Source organism: Eurosta solidaginis, chromosome 3, assembly GCF_040869045.1.
Source record: "Eurosta solidaginis isolate ZX-2024a chromosome 3, ASM4086904v1, whole genome shotgun sequence".
Taxonomy (NCBI): Eukaryota; Metazoa; Arthropoda; class Insecta; order Diptera; family Tephritidae; genus Eurosta; species Eurosta solidaginis.
Window position 1 is genome coordinate 1417799 of NC_090321.1, and position 15818 is coordinate 1433616.

At 33.1% G+C, this 15818-nt stretch overlaps 1 protein-coding gene across 5 annotated transcripts in view; it reads left to right on the forward strand.

The window, feature by feature from the left end:
- The window catches only part of LOC137243066 (heterogeneous nuclear ribonucleoprotein U-like protein 2), a 63780-nt gene extending 48791 nt beyond the window's left edge, over positions 1–14989 (forward strand). For all 5 annotated transcript variants that reach the window (XM_067770233.1, XM_067770236.1, XM_067770235.1 and 2 more), the window contains exons 9-11: positions 963–1134; positions 13047–13129; positions 13195–14989. In XM_067770233.1, coding sequence (XP_067626334.1) covers positions 963–1134; positions 13047–13129; positions 13195–13299 — 360 coding nt within the window. In that variant the 3' untranslated portion in view covers positions 13300–14989. The remainder of the gene's footprint in view (positions 1–962; positions 1135–13046; positions 13130–13194) is intronic.
- Positions 14990–15818: the final 829 nt, after the last annotated feature.

Genomic DNA, 15818 nt, shown 5'->3' on the forward strand with positions numbered 1-15818 from the left:
ATGTTGCCCGTGTTCTTCATTTAGATTACGTGGCATTCTGTAAAATGGTAGGATATATATTTTTGCTTATTAAAATCAAAACATTTCGTGTGAAAACCTTTGAAGGCCTGAGACATAGAACGACATTATTTCCTTAAAAGATAACGCCATAAGATATATATATTCAAGACCCGGAATTTCTTATAAATTTTCAATATTTACCTTAGGATGGTCCTTATTAAACAAATAAATGATTTTTTTCAGTCTCACGCCTCCAAACGGAAATATCAAGGCCAAGAATATCATATCCGTTTTGGTGATAAGAAAATACTATGTAAATTAGTATTATATATTCACACCGCGCATGGTGTTACCCCCCTAACCCGGTACCAATCAGGACCAAATTTTTTTACATAAATGAGATCGCTTACTATGTTATTACAATACAAAGCTTTACAGCTTCAGAGCTTTCGCAAACCAAATACCAATCCTCTCGCGTAGGTGTTACAACTATGAATGCGTCATACACATATTTAGCAGGCGAGGGTCAGGCGAGCCCAAGTTTCTCATGGAACCAGGGGGGTGGGGAGCGGGATGACCCAGAAGGTTTAATGTGGTCATATTAGCCGGGATAGTACTTTAATGGTGCTTGTTACGGGAACCTACCGGATCTATATCCGGCAAAGGACCATTAACATCGATAACAGTCCCCAAACCCTTTATCGTTAATAAAACAACAACAGAAAATAAAAAAATAAGTTTTAGTTTTTTAGTCTGTATAGAGATGTCACAGCTATAACCTCTGTGCGACCCCTCTTAACCACATCTAATCGGGACAAGAGTTTATGCTTGATATTTTGCCTTTGATATTACCGTTTGATTGGGTGAGATTCGATAAAACCGTTATTTGATTTATAAGGTTCACTCTAATTTACCTGTATGAAACTTTTCTTAAGTTTATAATTTTGTTTCGTTCTGTTTAGAGATCATCACAAAGTAGCAGTGGTGGTAAATGGAGCTCCTATGGACAACAGTCACAACAGCAGCAGCAGCAACATCAAACTGCCAGTGGAGGCAATTGGCAACAAGTTGCACATCAACAATACCAGCAACAACCCACCGCACAACAGTACTGGGGTTATGGTGATATGCAAGGTAATATAAATGTACCGATATAAATGAAAAGGAGCACTTGCCTACAAACACCTTGAGTTAACAAAACTTCCACGTGGGAATCCATTTTTTGTTTATAGGAAAAAAGGATTGTAATGCCTTTTTATACGTTTTCCTTCTCTTAGTTGATTTTCTGGTTCATATCTTCGTTATGGTTATCCAGTAGGCGTCGAAAGTATTTTTAACACGTTCATAGAACGGATAGTGATTATTGAACTTATAGGAGGATAGTTAAAAAATGGAGGTCGCCGCGGTGTGATGGTAGCGTGCTCCGCTTACCACAGCGAAGATCCTGGATTCACGCCCGGGCAAAGCAACATCAAAATTATAGAAACAAGTTTTTTTTTCAATTAGAAGAAAATTTTTCTAAGCGGGATCGCGACTTGGCAGTTTGGCAAGCACACCGAATGTTATTCTGCCATGAAAAGATTCTCAGCGAAAACCAGGGTGCGCAAAAATTCGATCGCGTATACACAAAATTATTGCCTGTGGTCTCTCAACTACGAAAAATATTTTAACGAACGTTCGTTGAACTTAGCATTTATCGTGAGAGATCGAATTTTAATCAGTCGAAAAAAAGTTATATATACGTGGTAGATTGTTTTTAATCTTATTAGTATTATATTAATAAAAAAAAAAGAAAATGGGGAAACCGTCGAATATTGACAAGGCAAAACTTGTGGCCTTTAATAAAGATACCAATTTGTCAAAATGCCTATTAGGAAATATTAAAAGACACTACGAGACCATACATAAACATAGCTTTGGTGAAGTGGAACCATCCACAAGTGCAAGTAAGGACTCAAATCGTGTAAAATTAAATAAAACCGAGTTTATAAAATGTTGTGTTGGACTGGTAACTGTAAAAAACATACCCTTTCGAATTTTCGACGGCGAACTATATTTTAAGCAAATGATTGCACCCTATGAAAAAAAGTTAAACTTAAATTTGAATTCTAAAAATATCGTTGAACACGTGAACCTTATCTCAGATAACATAAAAAAATTTTAAAACAAAACTTCCAAGAAAATGTTATGTTTAAAAAATGTTATGGGAAAAAGTATATTGGGTATAAATATTCAATACATCAAAGATTTTAAAATTGTGATAAACACTATTGGTATGATACAACTGAAAAAGAGGCATACGGCACATTTCTTAAAAGAGGAAATATTAAAATGCGTACGGGAATATCAAATTGAACTGACACAAATTTATTCAACTACATCAGACAACGGGAGAAACATGATAAAAGCCTCCCAACTACTCCAGCAGGAAATATCAGACTTGCAGACTTAGATGCCTTGAAAAACTTTTTCATTATAACAACACCCACCCCAATGTACATATGTAAATGCATTTGTAGAATTTCTCATTAGTGATAATTTTGTATGTACTTGGGACCTACTCTAGACGATCGCAATACATATAAATTAGAAATAAATTCAAGTAAATTGTTCACTTTTGTTAAATGCTTATTACAAAAATAGTAACTTTTCTTTGTGTTAAGAGGGGATAACCCTTTATGGCTTAATGTATGAGAACATTTAAAAAAAAATTTTAATTTATTTACAATTTATCTAAAAATTAATTAATTAAATTTTTCACATATTACTTATAAAAAAAGATATTCTTTTCATTCAACTTATCAAGGGAAAACTCAAATATATTGCATCACCATTATTTAAAAGATTGTTTATTTTACATCATATTGATTTTCAAACGAACGATCGCGATCGATCGCGCGATCGATCTTTTTAAAACGAGAAAATATTTGAGTTTTGCAGTGGACGCTCGCAAATAACGATCGATACCGAAAAATCGAATCACCACGCTTGAAAAGAAGTTTTGTCGCTCGTAATAGTTTGTGGAAATTGTTGTATCTTGTGAGAGATTGTTTATTCATTCGTAGGCAAATTTGATTTCTCACTCGCGAGAAATGCCAAGCACTCAATTTTAATTGAGCGATAAGGACTGAGGCTGATTGACTTTGCCGGTGCTCGAAACATGGTCATATCAAGCACGAGGTTCATGCATAAAAAGATACATCAAGCTACATGGCTGTCTCCTGATCGAAATACTCGCAATCAGATCGATCACGTTGTGATAGACGGACGGCATGCCTCCAGTGTTTTATATGTGCGCACGATCCGAGGACCTAACATCGATTCGGACCATTATCTCGTTGCAGCCAAAATACGCACCCGCCTCAACGCGGCTAAAAACAAGGAACAAAAAACACAAGGAAAGCTAGACGTCGAAAAGCTTCAATCACAACAGACTGCCAATGATTTCGCAACTCAACCCTCACACCTGCTCTCTGAGGGCACAACTCATCCTGAAGGAATACAGGAGCAGTGGGAGCATATCTCCAAAGCACTTCGTACTGCCGCCGAGGAAAAATTGGTTACCGGCGGCCACGAAAAAACAACTGGTATGATGAAGAATGCCGCGTTGCAACCGAAAGAAAAGACGCTGCCTACAGGGCTACGTTAAAAGCGAGCGCGACAAGAGGAGTGTGTGAACGCTATCGTGAGTTGAAAAGGGAAGCGAGACGCCTTTTCAGGAAGAAAAAAAGCAGAAGCAGAAAGGCGTGAGTGCGAGGAGCTTGAGCTGCTAGCCACCAGGAATAACGCCCGAAAATTCTACCAAAAAATACGGCGACAGACGGAAGGTTTTAAGACCGGGGCAAACTCTTGTAGGAATGAAAACGGCGACCTTGTAACTGATGTCCAGAGAGTGCTTAGATTATGGAGGGTATAGTGTTAACTACTTTGTACTCTTTACTTTAATTTTTAAAATAATTTTAATTGAGTTTTCGTGTTAACTTAAAATTTTGAATAACTTCAAAAAAAGAAAATTCTAATTAGTTGGAAAATATCTAAACTCAAAAATAAACAAAAATAAATTTTTTATTGCAAACCAAAATAAAAGAGTTTTTTAAAATATCAACTTGAATGTTGATATATTGGCGATCCTACCAACGATCCTGCGCAAATATTTTATTTCATTAATGACTGTAATGATTACGAAAATTTCCATTCGCTAATTTTTAATTAAAATGCATTTATTATCTAAATCTATATCTGTCCGTGCTTGTATATATAATACCTCGTGCTTGTGATAAATGATTTTTGAACAAAAAATTTCGCAATTTTAAAGTAACTACTCCGTCATATTTACAACGATTTAAATAGTTGTGCGAAACAGACTAAACGAACAGCCATCAGTTTGTTTACTTAAAATCCAATTTGGAAATACATTCGCCATCAACAAAAAATTATGAATTTAGTGATTATAATACGAAGCTATAATTAACTTTAAAAATATTTCGTTTTGAAAGTGCTTAAAACATTTACTATTGTGAAAATAAGTGAAAGTCCATAGACATTCGTAGATGGACTGTGTGGAAACACCCGAAAACGGAAATCAAATTTTAGCAGATTTGATGAACAAAATAGTTTAACCAATTGTTAAAACTTTTAAAGAAACAATAAAAAAATTAAAAAGTTAAATCATAGTACCATAATTGTAAATCGCACATCGATTTAAAAAAAAAATGAAACTTAAATATACTTCAATTAATAAACAATATTTTGTGCAAATTGCATATAACAGTCGCTGTAAATTCTATATACGAAACAAAAACAAAAAATAAGTGCGGACAATCAAATAAAACATAAAGTACTTATAGCAGAAATTTACTAGTAGACATGCTATAAATTTTATGCAACATAAATAAAAATAAAATTTTTCTACGAATCGTTAATTAATAAAGAACTCTAAAAACAATATACTACGCTTAAAACAATAGTTAAGTTTTCCACTTCACTACAACAAGAGCTATTACAACAATTTTACGCAAAATACACACAAGAAGGGATTTAAAGTATAAGACATCACGATGAAAATGATGAGATTCATAAAGAAAACAACAAAGCCATTGCATAAACAGCAACAACAATGAATTTAATTGTTATCACGCCCAAAAAACGTCATTTATTCCCTCAAAATCTCTACAATCATCAATCAAATACTTATTAATTTGAATATTTTTTTACTAATTTAATTTTATGTAAGTATAATTTTTATTTTAATATCATATTAAAAATTTTCCAATTATAATTTAAATTAAAATTTTAAACCTTTTAAACTTTTAAATTTATTTTAAGATTATTTTTATATTTTAACAATTTTAATATAGTTATTTAAATTTACTTATTTTTTATATAAAATTAAATATTTTATTTAAATTGTTAACTCCCTTTCCAAAAAAAATCTTAAATATTTTCTTATTTTCTAATTTTTCATTTAAATTTCTTTTCATATGGTTCTACGTTCACCAATACGAACTCGTAAATTTACAAATTCAGAAAATCAAAATATCAACCATACAAATAACATCATGACTCACAATACAACTCAAAATTCTAACATTAATACAACACAAAACATCATCTCTAATATAACACAAGATACTTCAAGACAAGATAACTTTACAAATTTTTCTTCTACTAAATCTATTAAATTACCACAATTTTGGCAAGATTCTCCTGATGCCTGGTTTTTACTTGTTGAAGGACAATTTGAAATTAATAATATCAATGATGATAATTTAAAATTTCAAAATATTCTAATTACTCTTCAACGAGATACTATATCTAAAATTTTAGATGTTATTAACCCTCCTCCTCTTTTTAATAAATATGATACAATCAAAAAAATTCTATGTGAAAGATTTTCTCTTAGCGAAGAAAAACGATTAGAACAATTATTTTCAAAAACTGAACTTGGTGATCGTTCACCATCTGAATTATTCAGATTTATGAAATCACTTATAGGTTCTGCCTCCATAGTTAGCCAAGAATTACTCTTTAAATTGTGGATTCGTAAATTACCACAAGAAATACAAATTCATTTGACTTCCAATAATAATCAAAACAGAGATGAAATTATTATTTTAGCTGACAAACTTTTTGATTTAATCAATAAACCTCATTCTTCCAAATCTCCTGTAGTCTCAAGTATAAATAATAATATTTTAGAACAATGCGTTAAAAATTTAACTGAATTAACTACGGCTATTTATCAAAATTTAAATAAAATTTCGAATGATATTAATCAATTACAAATCCGTTCAAGATCTAAAGATAGAAATAGATCTAAATCTCGAAATTTTTCAGGATCTAGAAATTTTTCAAACAATCGTAATTTTAATTCACAAACAACTATTTGTTGGTATCACAAAAAATTTAAGAATAACGCTCTCAAATGTATACCCCCATGCAATTTTAATCAAAATCATAATTCAAATTACGAACAAAATTTAAACTGAAACGATCCATTATGACGGTGACGGATAATGGAACTATTATTAAACCTACTCGTCGCCTCTTCATATTTGATAAATTCAATAAACTTAATTTTCTTATCGATACCGGTGCAGTTGTATCAGTTATTCCTTTTTCTAAATTTAAAATTTATAAAAGAAATTCTGATCTTACTTGAACTGCAGCAAATGGTTCTTCAATTGAAACTTTCGGTACAAAACTACTTAAAATTGATTTAGGTTTAAGAAGAGATTTTGAATTTCCATTCATTATTGCGAATATTGATACACCAATTTTAGAAGCAAACTTTTTAGAAAAATTCGGAATTATTGTCAATATTAAAAATAAAGAAATAATGGATTCTACTACAAAAATTAAAGTTACTGGATCTTCTGGATTTTCTGATATTTTCTCACTCAAAATTCCTATTGTCGAAAATAAGTTTTCAAAATTACTTAATGAATTTCCGTCTATTACCTGTGAACCAGATTATACTAAAAAAGTTAAACACCATACGGTTCACAGGATAGAAACAAAAGGTATTTTACCATTTTCGAAACCCAGACGTCTTGATCCAATCAAACTTAAAATTGCTAAAGCTGAATTTGAATTTTTAGTTAAAACGGGTATATGCAGACCCTCAAATTCTCCTATTGCATCTCCACTTCATCTCGTTCCTAAAAAAGAACCAAATGATTGGAGACCTTGCGGAGACTATCGAAGACTTAATTTTATTACTACACCAGATCGGTATCCTTTACCACATATTCACGATTTAACAATTGATTTAAAAAACAAACAATTTTTTTCCAAAATTGATCTTGTGCGTGCTTACCACCAAATTCCAATGGCAGAAGAAGACATTCATAAAACTGCAATAACTACCCCTTTTGGAATGTTTGAATTCGTAAGAATGCCTTTCGGTTTACGAAACAGTGCTCAAACTTTCCAACGCTTTATTAATGAAGTATTTTCTGATTTCGATTTTGTATTTACATACATTGATGACATTCTTATTGCCAGTGATAATGAAGATCAACATATAAATCATTTAAAATCAGTTTTCAAAAGACTTGAAGAATATAATTTAAATATCAAACCTTCAAAATGTACTCTCGGTGTAAATAAATTAAATTTTTTAAGTTACGAAATTTCAGGCGAAGGTATTAAACCATCTTTAGATAGAATTGAAATCATAACAAATTTTGAAAAACCAATTTCTATAAATAAATTACAAAAATTTTTAGGTATGATAAATTACTATCACAGATATATTAAAATGTTAGCAACAGAACTTAGTCCTCTGCATGAAATGTTAACACATGCAATTAAAAACAAACTCAAACAATTAAATTGGACAAATGAAACCACAACAGCTTTCGAAAATGTTAAAAAACATTTTGCAAAAAATACTTTACTTACACATTTCGACAAAAATGGTACTTTATCATTAGCTGTAGATGCATCAAATGTTGCTATTGGAGCAGTTCTTCAACAAACTAGCAATAATATACTAGAACCCTTAGCTTATTTTTCAAGAAAATTAACTACAACAGAAACTAAATATTCAACATTTGATCGTGAACTTTTGGCAATTTATAATTCAATTAAACATTTTAAACATTTTCTTGAAGGTAGAACTTTTACAATTTATACTGATCATAAACCTTTAATTCATGTTCTAAATTCTAAAGTAGATAGATCTCCTCGTCAACTACGTCATCTTGAATATATTGCTCAATTTACAAATGATATTCAATATATACGTGGAAAAGACAACATAGTTGCCGACACACTTTCCCGTATTCCGGAAATAAATACAATTTCAACTCAAGATATAAATTTAGAAACTTTATATAAAGAACAGCAAACTGATACATTTTTACAAAAAACCATTTCTGATCAAAATTCTAAAAATAATTTAAAAGAAATTCATATTCCAGTTATTAATTTAAATATATGGTGTGATGTTTCTCTACAACCTTTTCGACCTTATGTTCCACATTCTATGAGAAGAATTATATTTGACAAAATTCACTCATTATCTCATCCAAGTATAAGAACAACTAGAAAATTAATTCAAAATAAATATTATTGGCCTAACATGCGTAAAGAGATTAACGATTGGACTTCATCTTGCATCAATTGTCAAAAATCCAAAATTTCAAGACACACTAAATCTCCTATCCAAAAAATTCAAATACCATCAGGCCGTTTTGAACATATTCATATGGATATTGTTGGACCTCTTCCAATTTCAAATGGAAATTATTATATTTTAACAATTATTGACAGATTTTCACGTTGGCCTGAAGCTTATCCACTTAAAGATATTTCAACAAATACTATAGTAAAAACTTTTATTCAAAATTATATACCACGATTTGGTATACCATTGAATATTACAGTAGATCAAGGTTCACAATTCACCTCAAAATTTTTTACGGAATTAACTAAACTTTTAGGTTCTCATAAAATTCATACATCTCCTTACCATCCCCAAGCAAATGGCATGATAGAGAGATTTCATCGAACTTTAAAAGCAGCAATTATAGCATCAAACGACTCGGTTCATTGGTCTGACATTTTACCATTCATTCTACTTGGTTTACGAACTTCTATTAAAGAAGATTTAAAATGTTCATCAGCTGAACTTCTTTATGGCCAAACACTTAGAATACCTGGTGAATTAATTATTTCAAATAGTAATAAAGAACATGATTTTTCTAATGACGCTCTTCATAAAATAAGAGAATATTTTTCACTTGTTCGTTCTAAAGTTTTTCATCATAACAAAGAAAATGTTTTCGTTCCTAAACAATTAGAAAATTGTGAGTATGTTTTTGTTAAAGTTCTTCGTAAATCTAATTTAGAATCACCTTATGAAGGACCTTTTAAAGTTATATCTAAGAAACATAAAACATTTACAATTCAATACAATAATACTATTAAAAATATTTCAATTGATTTACTTAAACCAGCAAACATACTTATTAACACTAATTTAAATACAAATACATTAAACAACAAAAAACAAAAAAAGGTTACAATTAATATTAATTAATAATTTGTTTGTTTCAAATTTTCTTGGAGGGGGAGTAAATATAGTGTTAACTACTTTGTACTCTTTACTTTAATTTTTAAAATAATTTTAATTGAGTTTTCGTGTTAACTTAAAATTTTGAATAACTTCAAAAAAAGAAAATTCTAATTAGTTGGAAAATATCTAAAATCAAAAATAAACAAAAATAAATTTTTTATTGCAAACCAAAATAAAAGAGTTTTCTGCTCTCCTAAATGAAGGCAGCAATTCACCGCGCAGAGATGAAGAACCCGATCCCGCAATCGATGATGATGGAATATATGTCCCCCCGCCCGATTATGACGAAGTTAGAATAGCAATAACCAGATTGAAAAACAACAAGGCCGTGGGCGCTGATGGATTGCCTGCGGAGCTATTCAAGTTCGGCGGCGAGGAGTTGGTAAGGCGCATGCAGCAGCTTCTTAGCAAAATATGGGCGGACGAAAGCATGCCCGACGGTTGGAATCTAAGTGTTCTTTGCCCAGTCCACAAGAAGGGGGATACTGCAAAATGCACCAACTATCGTGGAATCAGCCTTCTTAATATCGCATATAAGGTCCTTTCAAGTGTATTGTGCGAAAGATTGAAGCCCACCGTGAACCGGCTGATTGGACCTTATCAGTGCGGCTTCAGACCTGGTAAATCTACCATCGACCAGATTTTCACAATGCGCCAAATCTTGGAAAAAACCCGTGAAAAGAGAATCGACACACATCACCTCTTCGTCGACTTTAAAGCCGCCTTCGACAGCACGAAAAGGAGCTGCCTATATGCCGCTATGTCTGAATTTGGTTTCCCCGCAAAACTTATACGGCTGTGCAAAATGACGTTGAGCAACACCATCAGCTCAGTCAGAATTGGGAAGGACCTCTCCGAGCCGTTCGAAACTAAACGAGGTTTCAGACAGGGTGACCCCCTATCGTGCGATTTCTTTAATTTGATGCTGGAGAAAATTATACTAGCTGCAGAACTTAACCGCACTGGAACAATATACTATAAAAGCGTGCAATTACAGGCGTATGCTGATGACATTGATATCATCGGCCTAAACACCCGCGCTGTTAGTTCTGCTTACTCCAAACTGGAAAAAGAAGCGGTAAAGGTGGTTTTGATGGTGAATGAGGGCAAAACGAAGTACCTGCTGTCATCGAGCAAAGAGTCAGCGCATATGCGCCTTGGCAACCACGCTACTGTTGGCAGCCATAATTTCGAAATAGTAAAAGACTTCGTTTATTTGGGAACCAGCATCAACACTAGCAACAACATCAGCACTGAAATCCAGCGAAGAATCAATCTTGCCAATAAATGCTACTTTGGACTAGGTAGGCAATTGAAAAGTAAAGTCCTCTCTCGGCGAACGAAAATCATACTCTACAAGTCACTTATCGTACCCGTCCTGCTATATGGGGCAGAAGCATGGACCATGACAACAGCAGATGAAGCGGCTTTGGGAGTGTTCGAGAGAAAAGTTCTTCGAAAGATTTATGGACCTCTACGCGTTGGCGATGGCGAGTACCGAAGAAGACTTAATGATGAGCTGTACGAGCTATACGCAGACATCAACATAGTCCAGCGAATTAAAATGCAGCGGCTGCGCTGGCTAGGCCATGTTATGCGAATGAAAGATGATGCTCCGGCCAAGAAAGTGTTCCTATCGGAACCCGCCTATGCAAGCAGAGGTAGAGGGCGGCCCCCACTCCGTTGCGGAGCGAAGGACGACTGGCGCGCCTTGTTGGACGGCCATAACCGTTTAGACGGTTAAGCGCCAATTAAGTAAGTAAGTAAGATAAGTTGTTTGAGAGATCGTGTTTTGAACGTTCTCCGCACCCTGGTGAAAACTCATCTGTCTTGCAGATGCTGTTCGGAATCGGCATAAGGAATGTAGGTTCCGTCCCGCCAATTTAAAATTAAAAATGAGCACGACGCGAATTGGAAGAGAAGCTCGGAATAAATTTTTTCGAAGGTAAATCGCGACAATTATTTTTTTTAACTATGGTTCGACCCTTACAACTAGTGTTTCGTTACCACTACTCGATACCTGTACCCATTTATGGAATGCATTCCTTAACAACTTCCCTATTCAGAAAATAAAATTTTGAATATGTTTATATCAGCGTTAAACGGTTAAGCTTATCATTCGATACTCGTCGTTGGCATAGAGCAATGTCTAGAAATTTTACCGACCCAGCAAACATTCGGAGTCAGAAAGGAGTCCTAATTCGGATCGCTTACCCACGTTATGAGCTCATTTATGAGTCCGGAATGAGTGTATTTCCCTTCTTGCAATGGTCTTCGATATTCCCCTATTTTTATACATTATATGAGTCCCATCGTACTCCCATTTTGCTCACAAATAGCTCATAATTGCGTCTTAGGGCGGGTTTTTCAGTGCGAGTTTAAACTCCAGTTAAAGTTGACTAGAGTATTTAACCCTGCCACTTCGGCCGCTTAAACTGAGATGAACAGCAAAATTTTATGTTATCGAACAAAGTGGCAAGGTTAAACTCTAGTCAAATTTAACTAGAGTTTAAACTCGCATTGAAAAACCAGGCATAAAAAAATTTGTTTGCGGAGGCGTTTATGTGCTTTATATTAGGGACTAGGATTGGCCAGATCAGTGCAGATTTTGGACGAATGGCTTCAAAAATGGGGAAGCATATCCTCAATATTGGAATTTCGAAGGAAACCCTTAAAAGTAGGGCATACCGACGTCAGCTTTAATTTGATACAAAGGGGTCTCGATATACCAATCAGGACTTACCATGGCGGCAGTTCTGTGGTTACAATGAAAAAGCACGAAATACTTATGTACATTGTTTAAAGTGCTGATCATTATGAAGATGATTAGAGAGAAGCGTCCATGCTAATTTAAATCGGGAACAACAAGACACGTTATAAACTAATTTTATTCAAATTGAATATGAAAGAAAATTTTTTTCAAAATAAAATATGAATATTTGTTCCAAGGTTGCCCAGTTTGCTGAACGCTCTTGGCATACAACTCATAGTTTTCATCATATCATATAGTAATTGAATCATGCATCATATCGGAGTCAAAAAATATGATCATATTTCTGAGGCTCATATTTTTTCACATATTTCGGATTCAAGTCGAAATTGCTCAATGAGCGCTCCGAGAATGTTTGAGGGGGATTATTCAAAACGTCATGTCAAAAAGAGAAATAAATAATAGCTATTAAACTAAATTAAAATCTTTGACCATAATAATTATCAAGCAACGTAAAAAATAATTATTTTAGAAATAATAGCAACTAAACATTGACAAGTAATTATTAAAAAACAGGGACATGTTCCGAATTGGTATTTTGTTGGCAAAAAGATGATGGCGCTGTGCCCGCAGTAATATATATAGTGTTAGACCCGGAGTTAAACTAGATGGAGGTGGAAATGGGCATATTTATTTCTTAACAACATTTCTATTTTACCTGTATTTCTGTTAGTACATCTTCATTTTTTGCAGGCTATGGCAATGTCCAACAACAGCAGCAGCAGTGGGCGAATGCTGATCCAGCCCAACAGCAAGAGTGGCTAGCTTGGTGGCAGGTAATTAGCAAAACTAGTCCATGTGTACAAAAAGTCTAAAAATACTTTTGTACTACAAATTTCAGCAAAACCAACAAGCCGGTGTGAGCGGTGATGCAAATCAATACTGGTCACAATATTCCTACCAAACAGCGGCGGGAAATGGTGGTGAGGCTGCTGAGAAAAAGTGAAGAACTTTTGCGTTAATTTAATTTTTTTTAAGTACATGCAAACGCAGTGACATAGTACAATTTAATAATACTGGAAAAAGCAAAACTTTAATTTTGACTAATTTGTGCACTTTAAGGCTAGAAGAGCAACAACAAATATCGCACGTTTCATCGTACACATAATTTGTATTACAGCTGCAAAGTGCAAACATAGTTCTATTATTTGAAACAGCTCAGTCTGATTATTCGGCTTTGAAAGAGCCGCGTCAAACTCTAATTAACGAAGGCAACCTACATTTATTAAGTTAGCAGATTGTTACATTTTATTTTACATAAAGTACACGTTTCACTTTGGTTTGGCGCTATTCAGAGTTAACTGTAATAAACGAAAGGGGAACGCCTCTACTTCGGCGTGATTTTCCTTTCAATGTATGCCCCAACAATGTGGATATTTGGGACAATATTTTTTCCAAGGTATGTTGTAGAAATGCTAATTCAATCTACATTGTTATAATAGAAATGGCCAAACAAGAAGATTTTAGAATTGAGCCTATTTTAGTATAGGAAAGCTGAAAAAAGTGAGTTTCGAATTTGTCCAAGCAAGGACCATCATCGTCAAAAAGTTGTGGCCTACAATTTTATTTTATTTAGTCACCCTTAGATTATTACAAATATTTTTCTTTTAAATATAACACATCTGTTACAATTTTCAAAAACAAAAACATTTTTTCGGGTTAAAGAATTTCCATTTGAACGGGTGTGGTCCAAAAATGAAGGACATTTTAAATAACTTTTTTGAATTGAATGTTTAGAAAATGTGATGTGATGGAATAAAACTGAAAATAAAGTTTACATTTGAATATTATTGTTGGAAAACTTCAAAAATTAAAAAATTACGCAGCTTGATTCCTAAGCAAGTAAATAAAATGTTTGCATTGTAAACAATAAATGTTTGCAAGGCATGGCGTGTGTGTATGTTGGCTCTCTCCCTTGTTACAAGTCCCTAAGTGCTACCAATTATAAAACAAAAAAAAAAAAACATTCAAATGCACCACCTACACAATTTACTATAATCCGACATATTTTGTATGATTAAAGTTAAGCATACTAGCTTATAGAAGATTTTTGAGCAAACAAGTTTTAGTTGGACTATTTTATAAATTACAGCGACTACTTTTAAAATTATTCCTTCTTTTTTCTTCGAGCTACTCTTCATCTTTTTAAGTTTTTATATGTTTTTTATCAAATATTCCGGAGAATTTCGAAAACGTGCACTTTGCCCCACATTATGAAAACTTGTAAAAGCAATTCACATACCAGACAACTTGTAATATTCAGAGGATAACCAACAATGAAAAAAAGTGCAACGCCACTTTACCTGCCAGTTTGTTCAGTTGGTTGTTCTCTACAACTTCAAGTTTTCAAGTTTCTCTGACATACAAAAATATTGATATAGTTTGTTTTCTATATTAAATTATTTATATACATTAATATTCTACTGGCTTTTAATATTAAAATTTCAATTGAAATGTTAAACAAAATAAACACAACTGCATTCATTATATTATTTTATTATTAAAATAGACGAAACGAAATAGTAAGCACTGGATGTAAGTAAATATGTATTGCGTAAAAATCAAAGAACAATTCAGAAAATTAATTTAATATAAGATTGATTAATAAATACATACCATAGTGGTAAACAAAAAAATGTACACGTGTACTTTTCTTAAGTCTTCTCGCAGAAAAGAATTAAATTGTTCTAACTTATATGTTTACACAAGTACGTAAATACGTTTTAGCTCGACTAGATTGGCCAAACGGAGGAAACCGCAAGATGTAGCCAAAGTGCTAATTGTTTGGTCGAAAAGAGATTTCGTGACAAGTACTGTCATTTACGGCTTTAAGCGAGCTCTTGCTTATATCCGCAATAGGGCGAGGGTTTTCAATATATCATCTGTAACAGAGTTATTAATGAATGCAATCCATGCATTCTCCTTCCTGAACTAACACTTTTGGATTACAGCCTATATTCTGTTTTTTGGAATAATGAATAAATTAGTCGTTTCATTATTAAAAGAAGCAAAGGTAAAACTAAAAAAATCTCACAATATATACTGTAACGAATTTAGGGAACTCCTGGTTATTATGCACCTTCTGCCAACGTTCATATCGCTGAACTGTTGAATAAATCGCTCCAATATTCAGTATTGCAATATGGTCTTTATTTAGTCTACTTACGAGTAGTACAATCATACTTCAATATCACGTCCTTCACAAAAGCTTGTTTAAATCAAACTGATTAGTTATTACTCAGCTTGTGCTGCTTTTATACTATCGGTTTTCTCGTTCACCCATTTCTCCTAAAGTGTAGTCATTTCGCGAAAATCTGTTCGAGAACAATTGTATCTCACGCTTGGCTACCAGCTATATACATGTATATTTGTAGTTTATGCTCTTTTATAGCCATATGCGTAAGCATGTGTGAGTACTTCGGCTGATGATTACTTGTGGGTTTGTGAGATATTTCTTCGTTACCT